Below are 25198 nucleotides of genomic sequence, written 5' to 3'. Positions count from 1 at the left end.
TAGGCAGTTACACAGGATGAAACTGTTCAGGCTTATCACCACAAGAAACAAAAAATATTTTTCATCCAAGATACTGCTGGATGCTATATTTCAATAGCTGAAATAAATGCATCCTGGGACTTGCAGCTGACAGCTAATTTTACTAACAAAACAGCATTTCAGACTGTTTTCGAACAATCTTACTTCAGAGGATTAGTATGAAGTTTCTAGTGTCTGGCATAAATCATCCTCTCCCCCCCCCCACCCCAAGAGTCTTGTACGATTTTGAAATTAGATTTTTTTGGCAGCACAAATAAATCTCTTGCGTTTATTCAGCTACTCAAACACCTTAACTGACAATACAACTGGTACATTAGAAAATAAAAAAATGAATTGTGGGGGAACAGATATCTTGATCATGTTTATTCTACCTAGAAATGTACATTTTAAAGCATGTCAGCATTTTAAATTTGAGTCCATTTTGCTAACTGAAGGGGGGGAAAGTTTTTACTTAGCTTAGTATTATTGCTAGACAGATAGCCTAGTGCCACCAGTCCAAAAAACCTACTGATTTTTCTTGCTACAGAAACTAGTCCTAGTTTCTCAACTTGCTAGTCCAAGAATTCCTAAACTCTGTTTAGGCTGGTACCACAGATTTTTGTAGATTAATTTTATACCCTGCTAACTGTATAATGTTGTTTATAAATTATTGCTTTTACTGACAACAAAGACAAGTCAAGGCAAAAGACAATGCGGCTGGTTTGGATTCTGTGTGCAAGCTGAATATATATACATATCAGGAGGAAGAGATCAGAGACATCCATTTCTGATTGACTAACCACATCTACTTGTCAAGCTCAAATTCGGGGCATTTTTGTTTGAAGTCTACTTAGTTCAAACAAGCCAGGATCAAACCATGGTTTATGAACCATGGGAGTTCTCCATGTCTGGTCATAACAGGTAGCTGTGGCTTAATACTAAACATAGAATCTTAAATTTAATCTCCTCTGGCGTGTGAAAGCAAGCCTTGCATATGAGCAGTTCATCACTGGTTGACCTTCAGAAGCTGTTCAATCCCATCTTTCCTGACCACCGGCCATGCTGGCTGGGGTCAATGGGAGTTAGAAGTCCAGCACCATCTGAAAGGCCACAGGTTCCTCATTCCTGGCTTAAGGAATCAGTTTTTCACACCGTGAGGAGGCTCACAGAAAAACAGCAATCTAGCAGTCAACAACTGTCAAATTAGAAATGGCTACCACCAAGTCGACCAAATGAACTCCAGAATAAGTGGATTTTATACGCTTTCCAGAAGAACAGTTCTAAACCCGCATCAAGGACAGATTCCACAGCCCTGTGGCCATGACAATTAAGGCCCAGCTCCACGTGGCTGATATGCAATGAAAATACAAGGGAGTAGGGTCTGGCCCACAGAAGCACATGTTGGGAAAGGTGGTCCCTCACGCCGTAGAATCTGACCTTCAACTGAACCAGGAACATGAAAACCAAGCGAAGCTGAAATTTGTGAGGAGGCTTTGGAATCTGGGCAGAGGCAAGACTACTGCAGAAAAACAATAAGAGATGACAGCCAGCTTCAAGGCAAGGAACGAGCTAAGAGGAACACAACACAAGGATTTTCCTGTGTATCCAAGCAACAGAGAGCTGCTTCTCTTTCCTGCTCAGAGAGAAAGCAATAGGATTATATACACAGTTACAATGAGCAGGGCCCTTTTCACCCAGCCACCATTCAATTACAATTAGTCCTTAACCTTGTATTGCATCAACAACAGTCAAATTTCCTTATGCTACAGCTCAGGCTGAAAATCAATTATAGAGCAGTGGTGGCCAGACTTCCAAGGTTTAGCGACCTTGTTTAGTATTCTTGTTTCACTAGAATCTCAAGGTCCACAAATTGGAGCCAGGTGCGAAATAGAGGCTGGAGGCTGCAGTGGTAGAACCAGATGTAAAACGGTGGCGCTGAAAGTACAGCCAACTATCCGAATCACTGTGTACTCCATGAGCCACACAATGAATTAAAGAAGCCAGGATCTACACTTGAGTTACTATGAATCAGGAATCCCAACACAAAACTAGAGCGGCAAACAATTTATATTTTATAGAAAAGCTTAAAAATAAACTTTTTAAAATGTGCATTTCTACCTGCTTTTGTTAACTGGGCAGGCTTCTCCAACCTGATGTGCTTTAGATGTTGTTGGACTACAATTTAAATCATGCCTGACCAGTGGCCAGGCTTGTTGGGGCTGATGGGTGTGGTAGTTTAAAACAAACTATACTGCACTAGGCTGGGGAAGCCTGCTGCTGATAGTCAAGAGACCCTTGCTGACCCTCAAGCACAGAGAGATCTACCAGTACCTCCAAGACCACCTTCTGCCACCCGATACAGAAGAATGTTCACTGCCCTGTGAACTCCATGTCTGCACACCAACTGCACATGGCAAACTGAATGCAGAGACTTGCAACTGCTGCTGCCCCCACCATCTCCAGCAGGAGACTGCCCGAGACAGAAGAGGTTGTGCAGCTTTCCCTTCATGTCTCAGGTGTCTGGCAGCGGGCTTTCCCAGTTGGAGACAGGGATGGAAGCAACAGGTAGGCAAGCGAGGAGACAAGAATGCCACGTGAGCAGCATTTGATATGCTGGCATGCCAGAGTCAGGTGTTGAGTGCAAAAAAACCTACGCTCCTTGTTCTCTTTGTACTGCCACAGCAGGATGCTTCTGAAGTTCTAGGATGAGACTGACCCCCAACAGTGCAGACAGAAATGTATTCTAAAGCATGATGGTCAAAGCGATCTGAATACACATAAGCTGTGTTTGTTATCAGGATGGACAACATGTGTCTAAAGTCATTACCATTCAAAGTGATGTCCGATTGTTTTCACCCAGACGCCTTTCACCCCTGTGGCTCTGTTTGTTACCAGCCCAGCCCGGTAACGCAGGGATCCGAAACCCTGACCTTCCCAGTGCTGTTGGGTCTCTAAGGGACAGCCTGCCCTCAACCTTTCTTGGAGAGATCCAGTACTGGGCTCCAGCCTGCCTGCAGCATCTTCTAGCCCACTTGAGCCTTGCCTACACTGAGCTGTATACATCTAAATCATTGCACACAAAACAACTTCTGCAAAACTTCTCCTCTCCGTCTACCCCCTGCACAACATCCCTAAATATTTTCCAGAGGGACTGGAGGAAGGGAGACTAGGGAAGTCCCATCTCCTACACACACACAATTTTTTAGGTGGATACAACCCACTGAAAAAAACACACAAGATGGCAGTGACACTAGGGAGCAACACAAATCACAACCTCCTGGCACCACAGAGAAGCAGGGTGGAATCCCCCCCTCCACGCTTCATTTTACCACCAAAAATAAAATCTGTTTCATAAGTTCAATGTTAATAATGAACAGGTGCCAACTGTAAATAAATACTAGGAAAATAAATGCAAATAAATACTAGGCAAGCATCGCAGTCAAAGCGATTTAAATTTCCTCTTATTAAGTAAAGGTAAAATAAGCATGATAAATTAAGTCACATTCTAGGGAATCAGAACATTTTCTGATTCAAACTGGCCAGTAATTTGCACAGGAAAATTTCCCAACTCAAAAAATTTCCAGAAAACCTGAATACCTACTAAAGAAAACAACTTGACACCACCTCAAACACATGCTTAACTGTTTAGTGAACAACTTGCCCCTGGCTTGTATGATGACCTCAACATTATAGATTAATCAGCACTCTTGTATTGGTACCTTGACTCTACTGAAATTGTGTTGTCTTCTCTCTGTTTGTAATGTCGTGTTACATTTGCATGAAAACTTTTAGTAAATACAAATATAAATCCAGAAAACCCACACCAATTATTTCCACCCCTCTCTTCTTTCAGGGTGGCAGATTCACAGAGCTGCATCACAAACGTTTCTGAGAGCTGCTTCAGAGATCACGTGGAATTCTAAGTCACAGGCCTACTGAGCTTCACAGTCGTCTTGCATGAACAGAAAGTATGCCCCCCCACACTTGTGGTTGGACATTGCAAGAGAAAATAAATAGTGGTGGACAAACTTTCAAGGAAGTATGTCCTAGTTGTCTGCCGTTTGCTGAGCTTCTCATTCAAGAACTCCTAATAAACTTCCAAAGAACCCTAGAGTTCCCTGAAACATAGTGTGAAAACCACTACATTGAAAAACAGCCCTTTGCTTTTGCTAGGGGCCTTGCTTATGACATGGAAGAAAACATATTTTTTAGTTGCTGAAACCATCCCTGGCACTCTGTCCTGGTGCAATGACCTCCTAACAGCCCAGCTAAAACAGATGCAAACAACTAAAGTTACAACATGCAAGTATTCTGCAGCAGCTGAGGGCTCCAGGAGGACTACTGAGATGTCTCTGTAGGAAGAGAACATGTTCTTCCTTTTATCTGCCTCCCCTACCTAGCTTAGCATGTGTTACCTTTGTGTTACACCTAAGATATTTTGCTGCTGAAGCAAAGGATGAAACTTGCCCCCCAATACCAAAGCTGACCACAGTGGCAATTGAATCTTACTAGCAATGGGATAGTAGTAACCTGAGGACAGCAGACTAGCTTAGGGGATACAGCTCTGCCCTCTAACTCCTCACTGCCATCTCCTTAATTCTGGCTTATGTGGTCTGACATGGGTCTACCTAATGGTAAGGCTGCCCCTGATTTTATTCTTCTGAAAATGAATTGGGAAAGGTATACATGGGGGTATCACGTTTTATCCTTTCAACAAGTCTATGAGGCAGGTACATAGGAAAATAGGAAGCTGCCGTATACCAAGCCTTGATCTATCTACCTTGGTATTGTATACACTGATTGGCAGCAGCTCTCCAGGATTTCAGATGGGGAGGCTGAGAGAGAGAAATAGAGAGAGAGAGAAACAAAAACAGAAACAAAAACAGAGAGAGAGAGAGAGAGAGAGAGAGAGAGAGAGAGAGAGAAAGAAAGAAAGAAAGAAAGAAAGAAAGAAAGAAAGAAAGAAAGAAATTGCCCGGGGCCAATCAGCAAGTGTCTCACAGCTGAGTGGAGATTTGAACCCAAGGCTTCACAGTCCATCGCCAACACATTGTCCCTCCACACTTACTTGCTGGGAGTCCTCTGGAGCTCTCGGCTCCACAAGCACTTTCTTTCCTTTGCAGCAAACTGTGATCCAGATTGCATAGGTAGGCTTGTCTTTGTCTTTTGGTCAGGGGGTTGGACTAGCTGGACTTTTGCTCCTTTACAACTCTATGGTGCTGTGAAATTAATGGGAGGTTTTTGGGTAGTGCTAAGACTCAGTAGTGCAGAAGAGAAGCCCCATCTAGAAAGCAACAACAATGGGCCTCTTTCAAAAGGACAAAAAAAAGAGGGATAAAGGACAACCTTTTTACGGGAAGGGGCCAAAGGAGGATATATCACAAAAAGTGCCTGCCTGCAAACACACTGAACAAAGACTTCAGTGCAAAGAAAAGGAAAAGAAACCCTTAAGTGGAAAATTTTTATTTTTAAAAAACTGGCTGCATTAAAGGGAGAGGCAACAGAGTGGAGCCCCCTCCGTCAGCCGGACTGGGATCAGCTGCTGTTTAGTTCCTCCATTCCCAGAACTGTTTCCACCAGCAGCCAATCCACTAGGCTGAATCTGAGGGAGGAGGTGACTGCAAGGTTCCCTCCACTGCTAGTTGGTGCCTCTCCTCCCAGAATTCTCTCCTGCAGTGACAATTCCACATTACATAGTTTTACGTAACCAGTAGCGGACAGTTGATTCCTCTTCCCTCCCCATTCCTTTTTCCTCTTGTATCGTGACTCTTATAAATAATATTTACCTTTATATAGCAGTAGTAATGTCCTGCATGACAGCTGAAACCAGTATGTACCAAAACTGCATACAATGCATAAATAATTGGCTCTCCATTTGGCTGGGACATATATGGCCGAATATCCAAATACTCAGGGTATTTCACCTCCTAAACAGAAATGAAAGGGGGGGAAACACTTGCATTTTTCTCAATTCAGCAGAACAAGGTTTTGGTATGAACATAAAAAGCCCTATATATCTCAGGACCAAGTTACTTGGGAAACTGCCTTATCCCTTTTATACCTAGTAGTTCACTGTATTCTGCAGAACAGTTTCTCTTTCAAGCTCCCAAGGTATCAGAAGCCTGATCTGTAGCAGGTTGGAGCTGGGCTTCTAACGTGGCCCCCTCTGATCTGTGGGGCAATATTCCTGTCAGGATACAACAGGTGTTCACTATCTTTGCTGAAGGCAACTTTTGTTTCTAGAAACTTAGGACGAAAAGATGTACACCTATATGTACATTCTGTGCTTCTTTTAAACCTATACTTTGCTGTACCTGTACTATATAATAATTAGTAGGATATAAAACCATTTTTATATCTTCCTTCACAATATTTGCTTCCAGGCTGCAGAATGCATTTTAACATGTGTCAATATTTATATCTGGGGCTATAAAATCCAATCCAGTTGTATCGTTGTGTTACCTTTGTAATTTTGCCACCACTGAAATTTGCGAACCGTTTCAAGGACAAGGTGAGTACGTTTGAAGCCCGATGTATTGTAAACCTCTTTGACGCAGGAACCATTTTTTTACACCTAAAACATAAGCAGACGACATCCAGTTCAGCTTTCGAGGCTATTTACATCTGGTGTTATCCCATTTCCCTAAGTTCAAACAACTGCCTGCCCTATTTGAACTAGTATATGCAGGCTCAGATTTTCATAAATAAATTATGTCCATTCACAACAGCAGATTCAAGAAGGTTGGGGCAAAGAGAAAATAAAATGCCCCTGCCATTTCCTGCCTCCCACATGCCCTTTGATCCAGGCCAATGTCAAAGGTCAGCATGGCTGGACTCTTGACAGGGGGCCCATACCACAGCAGGGGCCCACTGACGAAAAACCCCGGGCTCCTATCCTCTTCTTCACTGCCAGCTGCTTGTCACCTGCTGTGGGCCAGAGGGGACAAGCAAGGAAACAACAGTGGCGAGAAGGAAAGGTGCCACTGTTTGCTTATTCATTAGCCCTGTCTTGCAACCAACCGTGATGCAGAGGACCAGCAATGCCTGCAAACAACAGCAGGAAGACCCACGGACTTCTGAAAACCTGGAGCCAGTGCTGCTCTTATTTTTCATTCATTCAACTTATATCCCACCCTTACTCCCCAAAGGAGCCCAGGGCAGCAACAACATAAATTCTGGAAACATTTTAAAAAACGTTATGAAAAACAATTTAAGATATTTTCTCCTCCAATGGTTTCAGGGCTGCCAGAAACAGTAACTTTTAGCTGCTCTTCTAAATGCCCTATTCATTTGCTTCTGAGAGTGGGGAGGAGAAAATACAACTTCCAGTTGTCCTCAAAGAATTTGGATTGCTTTTAATACGCAAATAAGTGTCAAAATAAAGCTTGCTACACCACATATCACTAAATATCCGTGATAAATAATTTAGCAAATGCCATTTTGCCTTGCAAGTTGCACATTAAATGAAAGCCAAACTCTTTTTTAAACCATGTAAGATTCATATGACAAATTGGTATTTTATTACAGAGAAACGTTAAATTTATTTCTTCTTACTTGCTACATTTATAGGCATTTTCACCATCCAGCTGTTCTGGCTTGACAAACTGCTCCAGAGCTTTGTTAACACTTTGAGCTGACTAGAAAAAGAGGAAGAGGAGAACTGAAGTGAGCGTCGCAAATAAAAATAAAACTATTCCAAGTTAACTCTAGTTCATGGCAGAATCTTCCAACTACCAAATGCTTTAAATCAGTGAATTAGGCACTCCAAAGTCATCTCTATCTATCATCCCCCAAACTACAAACATTGTAAAATCATTTCCATGGTTTTAAACGACGGCATAAAACCATTTTTGCAGGGAGCATGCCACCTAAATACTTCTTGAAGTACTTCTTGAAGAAAATTCTTCTTCAAACAATAAAAAATTAAATTATCCAAGGGGACCTGCAAAAAAACTGCAGAGTGCTCCTGTCCATTCTCCCAGTTTTCTGTTTCCCCTCCCGCAACAGTCAGTCAGCATTCCACGGCCAATAAGCATGCTCAGTCCTCATTGAGCTCTTTCTGAGTTCCTCCCCCCTTCAAGACTTTTGGACTCCTCCAAACCTTGGGGTTCCCCCAAAACAGCTCCATCTTGTGTGTGCATGGTTTCATTTTTGCTTCATAAGCAAAGCTCACCCTAGAACACTGGAAATGGGAGAGAATGCTGGAACTCATGGCCACAAGGTATGCTGATGGCCACTAACATACGCAGAGGAAAGACCTGTCAATGTCTGTTAATTACAACAGCTATATGGAACCCTCCATGTTGAGAGGGAGATGATACCCCTGACTGCCAGTTGCTGGCAGGGAAGGCAACAAGAGGCTGCCTTCTTGCATTCATGCCATGCCTGTGGATTTCCTGGAACAATCTGGTTGGTCATTGTGGGAAGTAGGATGCTAAACTACTTGGCCCTTTTGGTCTAATAAGTAGGTCTCGTGTTACAGGAAAACATTTACTTTTCATGCATGCAATGATGAAGACAGTTTTTGCAGCACAGGCTTGCTGTATAATAGCTCAAGCCTTCATCATGGGGATTGATGGGGACTCTCAGGCCTGGGGCCAAATGTGGCCCTCCAAGTATTTGTCTGGCCCACGGGACTCTCACATGCTTTTGTCTGGCTGGAATGTGCTCTTGAGCTGTGATAATGGGTTGTATCCAATTAAGCTCTACTTAGAGTAGACCCGCAGAAATTAAGCCATCTGTTAGCTGTGTCCATGGGCGTAGCCAAGGGGGAGGGGCAAGGGGGCAACTTCCTCCTAAATCAATACAAATCTGAGGTTCTGCCCCCCTAACAAAAATCCTGGCTACGTCCATTACTTTTAATGGGTCTACTCTGAGTAGGACTAGCACTGGCTACAACCCAATGCTTCTTGCTTGCCTGGATGGAGGATGAAGAGCTGTGTGGGCAGAAACTGCTGACTATTGCTACAACATAATCTGTTGTGCAAAGGTAAGTGTCACATAGCTGCCTGATCCAATTTTTGCCTCTGGTCCCAACCCATCACTTGCATGTGGTTCCCAGAAAGCTGTACATGAAGGAATGTGGCCCCTGGGCTGTAAAAAGTCCCCCCCCCCCGCAGCTTTACTGAATGGAATGGAACTAACCCCATTGGCAGCTTTCTTATATTTTGGAGTAGAAAAGCACATTCCTAATCTAATCAAACTGCATTGCTGTTAGAGATTTAAACAAAGCTTTTTCTTTTTGCAAATTAGCATACCTTTATCTCCAATGTAATATCTAGGTATGGATCAAAAGTATCTGAAACTCCTTTGCAGTTCATACATTTTACTGAAACGGGAAAAAAGAAGTTTAGAATAATATACCGTGATCGAAGCCAGAGTTCAACAGCACTCAAACAAGACAGATTGTCAACAATACGCTAAGATCCTGGTGTTTTAGGAACCTACCTCTAGATCTTAGGTATCCTCCAAATATTTGATGAATGAATGTGGTAGCTTGGGTATGTCTGTCCAATCTAGAAACAAATCACAGAAGTAGATAATTTAGGTCAAAAGAGATTTCACAAACACAATAATAGTTCCGGGGGTGGGGGTGTATTACTCCAGCTACAACTTACTTGTTGCTACCATTCAGACATGCTTTCTGCATAGCATCAACGGTGTACCGTAGAAATTCGTGTGCATCTTCCTGATTGCCAAAACGGAAATGCTTTGCTATTCCTAATATGCAAAGAAAGAAGCTACATTGAATATATCACGTAAACCAGAGGTGGCAAAACATTTTGGCCCAGCAGACCAGATCTTTACCTCCCCACACCCAGCAGGTCAACTTTAACAGGTGGGTAGGATTACCCATCTGATGTCAGCTGATGCACAGAGTTCAATCCTGCTTTCCCCAGGCAACGGCTGTGTGGGGCTGTCAATCCAGCTACGTCTCTACCTGCCCACATCTGATATCACATATGACATCAGGTGTGGGCATGGTTTTGGAAAACGGCCTGGTGGGCCAAATTTGGTCTGTGGGCTGACAGTCCCCCACCCAGATATAAAAGTCAGGCTTACACAACCTGCAACTTACCAAACTGAACTCAAACCCATCAGGGGCACAACATCCCTCCTGTTTTTGTTGCCTGCCTAAGACGGCAAAACTAGGAAAGTTGGTAGGCTACAATCTATGGCTTTACGCTGTGGTGGGCTTTGTGGTTTACATGTCATGCAGACGCTATGTAGTCTAAAGCATACTAGATGTCAAAGAAGATAAACGCTTACGTCTAAGATCATTTATGACAGGCATAGGCTTGATGACATTGCCGGAGTTTGAAAGCGCCTGGGTGATGTGACCTTGCATGGTGCACATCATGCAAAATCCTTGTTCGTGACCTGAAAAGGAAGGGGGGCAGGGGAGAAATACCCATCCTGTATTATAAAACAAATAATTGGACAAACCTTTTTGCAGCTCACAAAAAGCAGTCAGTCCAACAAAACGTTGCTTCAAGGATAAGTCATTGCAATTGCTTCAAGGGGCAAAATTATTTACAACCAAGGGGAAAAGGGATGGATTTTTAAAAGGATGCATATTATATGCAATTATCTCCAAAACAAGCAATAGACACCACTCTCAACATCTAACAAATTCTGAGCAGCTTTAGTAAGCAAAGCAATTCTATATGCTATGTGTGAGGCCTAACAAAAATGGGCTGGTTCTCACCCACCTGCCTTCATTCATGCCTATAATTTGAGCAGCACTTACAGCTCAGGATAGTAAAAACACAGGGGTGTATACTCAGAGTAGATCTACTACAATTAAAAGGCACGACTAACTTAGGTTCCATAGGAACTGCTTTACACTGCTTTTAACTTAATAAACCATGTTCTTAAGAAGCCTGCCATATTTAGAATCATAGAATATTGTCCACATTTTTCGAGAAAGTGTGACAAACGTTAAAATATACTCACAGGTTTTGGAGTGTTCATGGGAAAGCATGTAGTTGGCAAGAGGTGGGGTGTAGGTCAGACATTGCAGTGCAGAGTTGAGGAAGCATGTGTTGCCAAGGTTTTGGAGACCGGCTCCAACTCTGTGTGTTTTTTGCCATTTCAAGCATATCTTCTCTGCCGGAAAGAGGACCTTCTGCGGGGCAGTAATGCCGTCACCAACAGCGGCTGAAGACCAAAGACACATTTTAAATATACTGAAGCGATTTAAGATTTTGACAGAATGATTACTCAAAGATAGAATTTTAAAATTCAGAACAAAGGATAATGATGTTTGGGAAGCTCCAGCTAAAAGGTGGCCCAGGGTATGTGTGGAACCACTTTTAAATAAGTAATTTACAATGGTAAAGATAAATAAAAACACATTTTAATCACCTTCCTGATCTGAACACTGTATCTTTTTAGTGTTAAAAATGTTAACTATTGAAGAAATCTTAGGTGATTTATAGTGTATTTTGTTCTATTGATATACTGGGTATGCATATCACAGGTTTTTCTCTTTTTTTAACATTTCTATTCCACCTTTCCTCCAAGGAGCTCAAGGTGGTGTACATGGTTCTCTTCCTTCCCATTTTACCCTGACAACTCTGTGAGGTAGGCTAGGCCGAGAGTGACTGACTGATCCAAGGCTACCCAGAGAGCTTAACAGCTGAATGGGGATTTGAACTCTGGTCTCCTAGTCCAACACTTTGACCACTACTTCACACCAGCGCCACAAAAGAAAAGTAGCATTTTCTGTGTTTATATAGAATGTGCATGTGTATCTTAGCAGGCAGCTTCTTAGAAGAGGCACCCTCTTCTTTCCTACACAGGAAATAATGCCTCTCAATATTATGCTTGCCAGTTTCAGGTTTTTTAAAAAACGAATATTGAAAAACACTTACGATGCATAAAAATATTCTTAATCATCTTCTTAATCAATACCATTTTTAATGTGCTTAATGGTTCATCCCAACTGCTAAATGTGCCTTGTTTATAGTTACCAAGGTAACTGTGGCATAACTACTGCAATAGGAGAACATGGCTTTCTCCTTTGGCTCTTGCCACAGGTGGAACAAATTTTCAAAAATTAAGGTTGCACGAGTTGCACAATAGGCTTAAGAACGTAAGAAGAGACTGCTAAAACATGCCAGTGGCCCATCTAGTCCAACAACCGGTTCTCACAATGGCCAACCAGATGCCTCTTCTGGGAAGCCTGAGTGCAATAGCCATCTCCCCGTCCTGCAGTTTCCAGAAACTGGTATTCAGGTGTATACTGCTTCTGACAATGGAAGTAGCTTGCAAATCCAAGTGTTCTGGTTGCTATGTTTTACTGCTTAGTGTTGGTTTTAATTATTATGCATTGTATTTTTCTCTTGTTTGTAATCAGACCAAGGAATGTTTATTGATGGGTGAGCATATGAATTTCATAAACAAAATAAAATCGTAAGAAGCTTCGCTGTGTGTTTTCTTTTCTCTCTCTTTGTTAATAGAGCAGCTTTACTTACACAGATCCTTCTGAGCTGAGGGCTTGGATTTTTCAGGTACTGATGAATTAGAGTACACTGCAGCTCCTGGCACTGGCCCCAAAGATATTTTGTGTTTTGGAGCTTCTAAAGAAGAAGACACAGCACCCCATCCTGCAGAGCCCGAGTCCATTTCTCCAGAAGCTGGTGCCACGGAGCTGAAAGGCTGTTTCTCAGAAGCCGAAGGCTTTGAGGACTCAGACGTCTTGTCAACTATGGTCATTGTTCATCTCTGTAAAACCGAGAGAGAGAAACATATCGTGGATGCACGGCAAAAAGAGTAGAAATCTTGATTCACTTTCTAAGTAGACAACACACAGTTCTTTTTATACATGACGGAAACTCAATCAAAGAAACATGAACCCCTCTAACAAAAGAAATGTACTGGTTCTTTGGCCATAGCACAATGTTCCCAAGTAGCACCCACCCACATAATCTCTCTTGAGACAGTCGCTCGGTGTCTCGGAGTGGCCACACTGGGCCAGTCAGGCTGCCCCAAGAGGTTCTTCTCCAGCTCCCCCAACCTCTCTGGCAAATAGACAAATCCATTGTGATGACCACAACCTAGGTTTAAAGGTGCCATTTGGCACCTAGCTTATATATTTGAGTTTCTAACACTGCTGCAAGGTCAGAAATGATGGCTCACTTGGTTTTTCAAGGAAGCTGCTTGCAACTCAGTAGGTGTCCTGCATAAAGTGACAAGGTGCTTCAGCATCTGTGCATTGTTTTCAGAGAACACTAAGGCTTCCATGTAGGTGACAGATTGCAAGATTCAGTATGGCCTAAGGCATGTGTGACTATCAGCAGCACATTGGAAAAGAAAAAAAATCCCACCTTGCCAGACTGGATTGACCCTAATCAAGCATTTAAGAACCACAAGCCCCTCTTTTTGCCATGCCTGTTTTCATAACATGTTAAATAACTGATGTTATTTTTTATAAACAAGTTGCATACAACTAAGTACCGTATTTTTCGCTCTATAAGACACACCAGACCACAAGATGCACCTAGTTTTTGGAGGAGGAAAACAAGGAAAAAAATATTCTGAATCTCAGAAGCCAGAACAGCAAGAGGGATCGCTGCGCAGTGAAAGCAGCAATCCCTCTTGCTGTTCTGGCTTCTGGGATAGCTGCGCAGCCTGCATTCGCTCCATAAGACGCACACACATTTCCCCTTACTTGCCACTGCACATGACATTGTGTGGCATGGCAGTTTCTTTTGGATTAATGCTCCCCCCCCAGGCAATAAAAGTATTCCAGTTCCCTAAATGGCTGCTTCAATCTCTAGATATAGGGGGTAAAGGGAGGAGGAAGAACTAGCTTAGTTGCAACATCCTTGGCCAACCCTGGCTCATGGTGGATGGTGGGCCAAACAGCACCATCCGTCTACTTGATGATGCTGACGTTCACAGGGCTCTCTCTGTGTTAATATTAGTCTCAGAATTAGTTATGTCTCATATCAGCCTACCAATTGAGCCTGACCATGGCAACGTGCTGCAGCCTGCATTATCCCAGTTCCCAACTTGAAAAGACGGTGCTGCATTGCAGGAGATGCCAAATTTATGGCTCTCCCAATTCCTTCTGGCGTTAACGTCAAAAGAGGGTATGGTCACACAGCTACCCTAGCATTGCATATCCTCATTTAAATAAACACATAAATGCTGCACTAGAGCTGCTGCCATCCATACGATATTTTCTGTCTTGAAGGCTGAAAAGTGGGGAGTGTACACACAGCTGCAATAGTGCTATAGCAGCTCTGATTGTGACACTGTCTTTCGGCTGTAAAAGGCTAAAATAAAGAGTAGTAGTGCTACATTACTCCAGGCAGAGGAAACCAATTGCAGCATGTGCTAGTTTAGCTTGCAATTCAACTGCTGGCATGCACAATTTATTCGTGTGCTAAGAGAATGACACATGCAAGGCTGGACCAAAGGCAATATTACAGTAATGCAGCCAGTAATGTCCCACCAGTGCATATCATTTTGAGTTTGGGAGGGAAGCAGAGAGAGGGAGGATCCAGCAGGCAGGAAGAGCCCATGTTAGTGAAAGGAACTGCTGGAGAGGGCTAGCTGTAGCATGTACTATATTAACTCCCTACTGTATTTTGAAACCAGAGAGATCTAAAGCAAATCTAATCTCTCTGGGTGTCTAGATCAACACAAAGCCCAGAGATTGGCTTGACAGTAACTGAGAACTGAAGGTTACTGGAAGTGTTTCACACATATGAGGTTACATAAAGTAAATCTAACAGCTTTCATTGTTAAACAACACATTCTCAGAGCTCCATATTAAATCTGGCTTCCTTTTGGAATTAGAGGGCTCAGGTTACCAAAATTGCCCAATAATGTAGCAGAAACATACTGAGAAGCACATCTCTGCGCCAACACTAAACATGCTTAAGTATTTACTCATTTCCTGCATGTGTCTGTTCGTTCTTAATGGGAATAGCAATGAAAGAAGAGCACATTGGAAGCGCAATTCTCTTCCCCCTATTAACTAGGAAAAGGTACAATGTGAAGGGGCGCGGGGAGGAAGGGGCAGAAGGTCAAGGAGCCCTCGATGCACAAATAAGTCAATAACACAATTGCTGAGCAGGAGTTCACTTGCAAGTCATCTGAGAGAATTGTTTATAGAAGAGAATGAACACAGCAGCCAAAATTCATTTGGAAGATAGTAAACTACAGTCCAAGTGCATCATTCCGGAGGTGCCTGGAGCAAACCTAGTAATAAGAGACAACTCCAAAACTGTCAACTGCTCAGATAAGATTATCCGACAACAAACACAGATGCGAATCCAGACAAAGAGTACGTTCCATTAAGCAGCGGGGTGGGGCAGGAAAAAAAAAAAGAGGTTTATCATCTTTTCTCCTCTAAGAAACAAGGATGTTTCACCACCACTTGGGAAATGTAACAATAATGAAAAAAGGCAAAGAGGAAATTGTCACAAAAGTAAAGAGTGAAAAGTAATTCTACAGCACAGTCGCTGTGATTCACTATTTACACAAGCACTACTGTTGCCAACAACACATTAAGAGAAAATATTTATGACTCCTAATAAGCCACAGAATGTGGCGTGTGCCTAAATGGTACCCAATCAGCGACTAGTGTTGTGTAACTTCCACTGATTTCAATCGGGTGGGACCTGCAAGTCTTACACAATCCTACGTGACTGGATGGTGAGTTACTTCACGTGGGCATACTTACTGGGAAGTAGGCCTTACTAAATTCAGTGAGACTTGCTCCCAAGACAACAGACCTAAGATCAGCTTTCATGGGAGAGGTCTCTGATCTGACTTAACAAGCCATACTGCACTGCTCCCAGTTCACTGCTCCTTGGGAGCAGCAAACCAACCAAGAAGTGGGCAGGCAGCTTATGACACATGCTGTGTCTCCCCAATCTCAGCCCATACAACACTGACCCAGGTAGTCACCGGTCAAGGCACTGACCAGACCTGCTTAACTTCAGCAAAGGTCCTGCATCGTGTGCCCTCAGACAATGCCCTGGGACTAGTCTAATCACCTGCTTCATAGCAGGACTCTCAGCTTCTGTAGGTCAATCTACCCAACGTAGAATACAATACAAAGAACAGGAAGATGGTTGCATAGCAGTTAGCTCCTGATGACTCAAAGCAAGTAAGACAAATGGCATGCACTATATAGCAATGACAAACCTAGACAGCATCTTAAAAGGCAGAGACATCACCTTGCCAACAAAGGTCCGTATAAGCTATGGTTTTCCCAGTAGTGATGTATGGAAGTGAGAGCTGGACCATAAAGAAGGCTGATCGCCGAAGAATTGATGCTTTTGAATTATGGTGCTGCAGGAGACTCTTGAGAGCCCCATGGACTGCAAGAAGATCAAACCTATCCATTCTTAAGGAAATCAGCCCTGGGTGCTCACTGGAAGGACAGATCGTGAAGCTGAGGCTCCAATACTTTGGCCACCTCATGAGAAGAGAAGACTCCCTGGAAAAGACCCTGATGTTGGGAAAGATGGAGGGCACAAGGAGAAGGGGACGACAGAGGACGAGATGGTTGGATAGTGTTCTTGAAGCTACCAGCATGAGTTTGACTAAACTGCGGGAGGCAGTGGAAGACAGAAGTGCCTGGCGTGCTCTGGTCCATGGGGTCACGAAGAGTCAGACACGACTAAACAACAACAACAACAATAGCAGCAGAGAAAAGACATATACAGTGGTACCTCTGGTTAAGTACTTAATTCGTTCCGGAGGTCCGTTCTTAACCTGAAACTGTTCTTAACCTGAAGCACCACTTTAGCGAATCGGGCCTCCTGCTGCCGCCGCACCACCAGAGCACAATTTCTGTTCTCATCCTGAAGCAAAGTTCTTAACCCGAGGTACTATTTCTGGGTTAGTGGAGTCTGTAACCTGAAGCGTATGTAACCTGAAGTGTATGTAACCTGAGGTACCACTGTAACACAAAGTACACAACAAACAAACACACAAACCCAGGGTCACTGGTCAGCCTGACCTATGCATAGGAGTTTGCCTTCCAGATCTCCAAACTGCGCCCCAGTTCCATATTGTGGTTATATCCGTGTAAGAAAATTGTCAGTGTGTGTGAATGGTGTTTCAGATGGGAGACTGAGCGGTTTGTGAAAGTGCAAGATTCTAATCACTGGTATTCTGAAGCAATCTGCAAGTCAAAGACTGCCTGAATTAAAAGCACCACATGAAAATGTGAATTGACCTTCAACAGTTGCTATAAACCATGGTTAGGCAAACTTAGACCCGGGGGCTGTTTCCAGCCCAATCACCTTCTAAATCTGGCCCACGGATGGTCCGGCAATCAGTGTGTTTTTACATGAGTAAAATGTGTGCTTTTATTTAAAACGCACCTCCGGGTTATTTGTGGGGCATAGGAATTCATTCCCCCCCCCTGCAAAAAATATAGTCCGGCCCCCACAAGGTCTGAGGGACAGTAGACCGGCCCCCTGCTGAAAAAGTTTGCTGACCCCTGCTATAAACATTGAACAAAACAATTAATACTACAGGGGTAGGAAACCTGGAACCCTTTTGATGTTGTTGGATGCCAATTCACATCAGCCTCAGTCAATGGGTAATGGTCAGGGATTAAGGGACGTGTAGTCCAGCACTTCTGGAGGGCACAGGGTCCCCATTCCTGTAACAAAACTGACCAATCTGAGAAAATTGCAGGGGGCAACATTTATGCTTTTTAACAAGTTCAATAAATTGCAATGCATCAAGTGTTTAGAATTTATTTCCTGATAATTTATGGCGGATACAGACTGGGGGAGGGGGTTATTTGTTTTTGTTTTTATTGTGTATTTTATGTTTGTTATCTTGTATTTTTATGTTGAAACCGCCCTGATATTTACAGAGGAAGGGTGGTACACAATTAACAACAACAACAACAACAATAATAATAATGGGAAATTATATTTTTAGAATAGCATAGCAGGTGGATGGATAGATGGCTCAGCTCAGCTATAAACTTCAGTAACATTTAGCAACAGGTAACTGCCCAATTTTCGGTCTGTTTGAAGAAATGTTGTACACCACATTTACAAGGGCACACCTTGCAATAAAATCAAATACCTTAATTGGAAACATCAGGTCTCTCATTAAAAAGCTGTAATTATTTTAAGAATACCGACCATTAAGAATGTAAAGTCCCAGCAATTGCCTCCTGTAGTTCCATTTTGTTTTACTTTTTTTGGATTCAGAACCTCTCTGCACAAGCCCTGTCTCCCCCCCCACTGGCCGCCATTTCTGTTCTCAATTATTTATTCTCCCCAGCTTCTTGTTTCCTTTCCCCCACAATTGTCGACCTTGTGCCTAAATCTTTCAATTTAATTTCACTATGGTCTTTTACAACAAAGTTAACTGGTTCTTCTAACATATTCCATTCCGAAAGAAGCAATTTACTTGCAAAGAGGCAGCTCTGTGTGTTTTAAAGGTGCCTTCAAGATACATTTGTGTTTGCAATTTTATACTTACAAAGCATCGTTTATGCCAGGAGAGCCTAAAGTAGTATGTTTCCAGCTACTGAGGCTATAAAATGGGTTTTTAGTAGGGGGCGTGGTAGTCAGTACACACAGAAGGTAGAATATCTGTAAAATGTCTATCTCCCCTATCCCTGGAAATTAATATTACTGAAGGTAGAAGCATTTGATACATTCCTCCCTGGGGAAGGTGGATTTTGCAAGGAACAGAAGAGGCATATTGATACTTTCCCTTCCAGCTCTACTACACAGGAATCTATTGTGCTGCTGCTATAATATCATTCATGCCAAATACAGAGCAACGCGGCCCTGATGTCAACATGTCACACAGCCAGCGTGCATACAGAAAATGTCCATGCGGGAAACAAGATTCGCCGCCCTTGTTCAAACCCAGCAACAGCTGCTGCAACATGTCTAATCAGATGTGGCAAAAGGATGAACTGGACTGAAAAGGTGGACACGTAAACTATGGACCTAAAAGATGCAAAAGGACCTGGGTGTCTGTTAATTCCCATCCCCACCACATCAAAGCCCGATTTCCAGACACAGGGGGAAGAATGAGAAGACGGGAAAGTACAGGAATCACTCATTTGAGAAGTAGTGTCCATGGCAACCAAGCAAAGGAAGTAATACTATATAGAGAATGACAGGAGACTTTCAAACCCACCCACCCCTTCAGCAGCAAGGGGGAGGGGCATGAGCAGGGGCACCAGAAGGAAATGGCAAAGTGAAGACAATCTTACAAATCAGAGGGAAATAAGATAGGGGCACCCACAGAAATTTTTCCAAGGGAGAGGAATAAGCATATATACATAATCGAAAGGTGGAAGTAGGCAAGTTTCTCACAAAACAAATGAGAATATCTCTGGTTCTACAAATATTTTATTTATTATTTGGAGCATTTGTATCCTTGCTCTTCAACCAAAAAGGCCTTCAGAGTGATTTGCATACAATCAAAACAAGACAGTCCCTACCTACCTCTCATTTTTTAAAAACAAACAAACCCCACAACAACCCACATGATGCACAAGGAGAAAGGAACAGGCAGGCAGAGGAAAATAAAATAAAAACTCAGGCACCGATTTCTAAAGAGTTGTTTCTGTAATGACCAGCTGGCACAAGTCTGGGCCAGGAGGTGCCTTATGTCCCCAGATGACAGCTGAGGGGAGAGGGAGGCCTGATGGAGCTGACCTGTCACAGAAGCTGATGAAGCTCTCAAACTGCTGGAAGGGCTGCCATTCTTTTTTCTATATGAAAGCTGACAATCTGGGGCTCATGGTCTGTTGTGTGGGGACTGCCCCCCTCTACCCCATGTGGACAGCCAAGGTGGGGGGGGAAAGACAATGTAGGCTACTCACAAACTGGGAAGGAAATGGGAGAAAAAGCAGTATATATTGGACCAAGAAAAGAGGGAATTCTGTAACTGCCTCCCCCCAAAAAAACTGGGAGGCCAGAGGAAGCAAGGCCCCTGCTCCACACTAAAGCTCAAGTCCTTCCTAGAGGTGGAGTTAGACCATGGGTAGGCAAACTAAGGCCTGGGGGCCAGATCCGGCCCAATCGCCTTCTAAATTCAGCCTGCAGATGGTCCAGGAATCAGTGTGTTTCTACATGAGTAGAATGTGCCCTTTTATTTAAAATGCATCTCTGGGTTATTTGTGGGGCATAGGAATTTGTTCATCCCCCCCCCAATATAGTCCGGCCCCCCACAAGGTCTGAGGGATAGTGGACTGGCCCCCTGCTGAAAAAGTTTGCTGACCCCTGAGTTAGACAAATACGATGCACACACAAAAACCATGCTGAAACAGAGAATGGAAGAGTGGGGCAAACTATTCAAAAGCCCTCTGACAACCATACGCACAGAGAGAAGTGCGCACACACAAAGAATTGGATGTATAAATACCCATACTCCTCTGCCAACCAAAATGACTATATATGTATATGCAATACACACACACACACATGCACACACTAATACTCTAAAAGCCAAATGTACATACATCTCTCTGTATGTACATAACACCAGTGGTGTGAAACGCACGCTTTGCAAACCTCAACTATATATAAAATGTGCATATATGCATACACACACTTGCCAGTATACACACACTGAAAGAAAACCAACTTTATGCGGACGCCTGTGTGTATATGACACCAGAAATACTTGTGCATGCACACCAGGATAAATATGCACGCATACGGGTAACAGTAGTACACAGACATAAAACACAAGTACATACACACACCTCTTTCCCTCCAAACCACCCAACTGCCTTCCCTTGCCTTCCCTCTCATTCCCCCCCAAATCATATAAGCAGCAAAGCGGGGTTGAAGGGGGGGAAGCATTTCACAAGCTCCCCCCAATTCTCCCCCAGCCACAGAAAATAAGCCCACGCACGTATCACAGAGCCCATCCCCCGCGTATCTCCAACGCCCCAAACCTCGGGCCCCATAACGCCTCCACCCCCAGCCCCCACTAGCACTGTGTGAGCGCGGGGGCGGCGTTTGCAAGAGGAACGGGGGCTGCTGGGGGGGTCGAGGCGGGGGTGGGGGGCTCTGAGGTCACCCCGGGGCAGAGATGGCTGAGGAGCGGGGGGGTCGTGAGAGAAAGAGAGAGAAAGAGGGGAGGCAAATGGCAGTGGGCGGGGCGGGGCCAGGACACGCATGGGCCTAGTGGGGAGGCGGGAAGGGAAGCGCCGGGAGAAAAAGCGACGGGCGGAGGAGGCGGCGGCTGAGGAGGCGACGAGGGGGCGCTCCCGCAGCAGCAGGGGGGCGGGAACGGGCCGCGCCAAGCAGCCCCGGCCCGGGGAGGCGGCCTACCCGGCGCGGCTCCCCAGCGCAGCCCACCCGGCCCCTCGCCCACCCTCTCCCGCTTTCCCCCCTCACGCTCCCGCGGTCCCCCCTTAGCCTTCCCCGCTTCAGTTACCTGGGACGGCGCTGCCGGCTCCCCTTTCGCCTCAGCCCGGCCGCTCCGCCTCCCTCCCCTCCTGCTCCTGCTTTGCCCGCGTCGGGGAACAATGACGTGCCCCGCTCCGCCCAGCCTCTTGCATCCGGGGCCCCGGCGAAGGCCGGCGCGGCTCTGGGTCACACAGGGACCAGCGCCGCCCCTGCGGCTTCGACAGGGGGCCGGCAGGGGGCGCTGCGCTCGCCGGCGTCTGTTTTAAAAAAGAGATGGAGGGCGGGGCAGGGGCTCGGCGGAACTGCGGGTTTAGGGGGGGTCGGCAAAGAGGCAGGAGGCGGCGGCGCCGCCGCCGCTACTGCGGCGAGGGGCGGTCTCGAAAGTGCGAGCCGCGAGTGGAACGCAGACTCGGAGTTCGGTTGCGGCTGCTGTTTAACGGGGGGTTTGGGTTGTTTGTTTTCGCGCAGATCGGCGGTTTTGCGCACGCCTTGCTGGGAGGCAAGCCCCGCTGATCTCACTGGGGCTACCTTCCTCTGGGTGCCTTGCAGCCTTAACGGTGCAGCCCTAACCATGGCCGCACATTTAAAGCAACACGTGGCTTTCCCCCCAAAGAATCCCTGGGAATTGTAGTTGAGAGATGTTAGCCTATCCCCCTCAGTTTGGAATTCCCAGCGCCCTTAAACTACAACTCCCAGGGTTCATTGGGGGAAGGTATGTCTGTTAAAGGGACACAGGTGGTGCTGTGGGTTAAACCACAGAGCCTAGGGCTTGCCGATCAGAAGGTCAGCGGTTCAAATCCCCGCAGCAGGGTGAGCTCCCGTTGCTCGGTCCCTGCTCCTGCCAACCTAGCAGTTCAAAAGCACGTCAAAGTGCAAGTAGATAAATAGGTACCACTCCTGCGGGAAGGTAAACAGCATTTCCGTGCACTGATCTGGTTTACCAGAAGCGGCTTAGTCATGCTGGCCACATGACCTGGAAGCTGTCTGTGGACAAACGCCGGCTTCTTGGCCTATAGAGCGAGATGAGCGCCGCAACCCTAGAGTCGTCCGCGGCTGGACCTAATGGTCAGGGGTCCCTTTACCTTTATGTCTGTTAAAAGTGGTATGGGAGTGCTTTAGGTGGGTGATGAGGATGCAACCTGAGTCTGCTGGGGTAGTGGGCTTAGGATTGTAGCCCAGAAGGCTCTTTCTCATTTCTTCACCACCACGGCCACTGAAACTGCTATTATGTGGAAGAAATATAACAGCAGTTGTTGAAAATCTTTGGACCTCCAGATACTGCTGAAGTACAACTCCCATCAGCCATAAAAAAAACCTTGGACCATAAACCATTGATGATGGGAGTTGTAGTTCAGCAACATGTGGAAAGTCAAAGGTTCCCCACTCATGGTATATAGGATTGCAGCCTTACTTCAAAATGTAGGCAAGACCTGCTGCATTTGGGGACCCTGCTGCTCTGTCAATGCCTCTGATTATGCTCAAGGAGAGATTTGCACAGGTACATTTTCTAAAGCAACTGGGAATTTTCTAAATACCCAGTGAGGTTGTAAACACTAGTCTTTGTCAAGAAACACAGGAACCTACCTTGCAGGTGGGCCAGACCATTGGTCCATCCATCTCAGCACTCCCAGGAGGGTGCAGGGCAGCAGGGCAAATCTTTTTAGCTGCAAATGTTTCCACGTTTTTGTAGGAGAAATCTGTACAATTATTTCAGCAGGTCATGCAAAACTATAAGGTCATAAAGAAGGTGGAGGTGCCCCATGTTTGATGACTAGCACAGACAAATGACACCCCGCTGAACCAGCTCTACAGATGGCCCAATATTCTACAACTACTCCACAAGTACCTCGTTTTCAGGCGGGAAAATGGTAAAGATTTTGGGCTGTAGAATGGTATCTTGTGGATACAGAGAAATTCACATTTTCAAATCGTAGCACTTCTAAAGTGTCTAAAAATAGCACCCAGCAGGCACACACTTTGAAAGCAGAAAGGTTTTGACAGGGTACAAAAATCTCGAGGAAAACCATGGTGAGTGAAACATCAAGGTGAAGAAGAGTATCCATATGGAATCTTTATAATGGATCATGAAAAGGCACAAGCCATTAGCTGTAATGTTCAATTACCAGGGCCTGAAAAAGATATGTTCTAATTAGTCAATTCTCAGTTTGCTATCAGAAGATTTCTTGAACCAAATATGCCCTAGTGAAACTGATGGCCCTATTAGCTTGACACAGATGGCTATGCTGAGTAAAGCACTGCTTGTCTTTAGATTCGCTAGTGGTGGTGGAGGGAAAACCACACGCAAACAAAAATCAGTGGCCATCTTTTCTTTGTTGGTTAAAAGAATGCAGATCCAAAAATACATATTTAACAACGAGGACATTTATTTATTTATCCATCTCATTTACAATCCACCCTTTACCATCTGGTCCCACCCAGGGTGGACATGCACCACATAAAACTTCATAAAATATAAATACCATATTATAAAATACCATAGTTAAACACATACACGCAACATCAATAAACAGTCTGGTGTAGTGCTTAGAACTCAGCCATGAAGCTCACTGGGTGACATTGGGCCAGTCAATGCCTCTCAACCTAACCTACCTTACAGGGTTGTCATGGGGAACCATGTGCTCCTTGAAGAAAAAAGGTGGGATATTAATGCAGATTTTTTTAAAAAGCATATTAAGTCGGGGATAAAACAGGTCTCCTAAAAGCTTGGGTAAAGTCTTCAGCTGCTGCCAAAAGGTCAACAATGTCAGGGCTCAACTTACTTCAAAGTGATCATTCTAAAGATACGGGGTCTCTGTAGGGAAAGCCTGTTCATGCACTGTTGTCCCCCAAGTTTTCCTCAAGTGGTGGGATCAGCATCAGACATTAATTAAAGGGCAGGTCAGTATGGAAAGAGGCATCCTTTCAGATACTTGGGTACAAGGCTGGCCTACCCATGAGGTGAGGTGACTGCCTCAGGTGGCACGCTCCACAGGGGCAGCAGATCCTGACCGAGATCTTTATTATCCCATTGTTTCTGATGTAGATCTTCACTCACCCCTTCTTCCCTGGGAGGGAGGGGGCACCATTTTGTGGTTCACCTCAGGTGCCAAAATGTCTTGGGTCAGCCATCCTTGGATCCCATGTCATTTATGGCTTTACATAAGCACCTTGAATTGGGCTCAGAAGTGAATTGGCAACCAGCACAGCTCTTTTAAACCCCAGTTGTATGTGAGTTTAATGTGCCTGTCAGCACTCTGGCTGCAGCATTCTGTTCTAGTTGACGTTTTTATACTATTTTCAAGAGCAGCCCCATTGAGTGCATCAACTCCCACTACTCTGTCTACTTTGTGCATAGACAATACAAAATAAACTCTTGCATGGGACTTGCTTCCCTCCACAGCTATCCTTTGGTTCCCACCCAAGGGACCTTGATCCATTACTCCCTGGCCCCATATGCACAGTAAGAATAATGTGGGCGGCGCTGTGGTCTAAACCACTGAGCCAAGGGCTTGCCGATCGTAAGGTCGGCGGTTCGAATCCACGCAATGGGGTGAGCTCCCGTTGCTCAGTCCCTGCTCCTGCCAACCTAGCAGTTCGAAAGCACGTCAAAGTGCAAGTAGATAAATAGGTACCACTCCAGCGGGAAGGTAAACGGAGTTTCCGTACGCTGCTCTGGTTTCGCCAGAAGCAGCTTAGTCATGCTGGCCACATGACCCGGAAAAACTGTCTGCAGACAAATGTTGGCTCCCTCGGCCAGTAAAGCGAGATGAGTGCCGCAACCCAAGTCGTTCACGACTGGACTT

The 25198-nt window shown here is 44.8% G+C and overlaps 1 protein-coding gene across 2 annotated transcripts in view; it reads right to left on the bottom strand.

Annotated features, from left to right (window-relative positions):
* USP42 (ubiquitin specific peptidase 42) overlaps positions 1-21605 on the bottom strand; it is a 37807-nt gene extending 16202 nt beyond the window's left edge. For both annotated transcript variants that reach the window (XM_053364129.1, XM_053364128.1), the window contains exons 1-10: positions 21424-21605; positions 12498-12747; positions 10975-11178; positions 10288-10398; positions 9636-9738; positions 9466-9533; positions 9276-9346; positions 7573-7655; positions 6481-6592; positions 5805-5945 (exon numbers count right to left, since the gene is read on the bottom strand). In XM_053364129.1, coding sequence (XP_053220104.1) covers positions 5805-5945; positions 6481-6592; positions 7573-7655; positions 9276-9346; positions 9466-9533; positions 9636-9738; positions 10288-10398; positions 10975-11178; positions 12498-12738 — 1134 coding nt within the window. In that variant the 5' untranslated portion in view covers positions 12739-12747; positions 21424-21605. The remainder of the gene's footprint in view (positions 1-5804; positions 5946-6480; positions 6593-7572; positions 7656-9275; positions 9347-9465; positions 9534-9635; positions 9739-10287; positions 10399-10974; positions 11179-12497; positions 12748-21423) is intronic.
* Between the last annotated feature and the right edge of the window lie 3593 nt (positions 21606-25198).

Source organism: Podarcis raffonei, chromosome 14, assembly GCF_027172205.1.
Source record: "Podarcis raffonei isolate rPodRaf1 chromosome 14, rPodRaf1.pri, whole genome shotgun sequence".
Classification (NCBI taxonomy): domain Eukaryota; kingdom Metazoa; phylum Chordata; class Lepidosauria; order Squamata; family Lacertidae; genus Podarcis; species Podarcis raffonei.
Note: the sequence above shows the minus strand (reverse complement) of the source record. Positions and strands in the feature narration are given on the sequence as shown.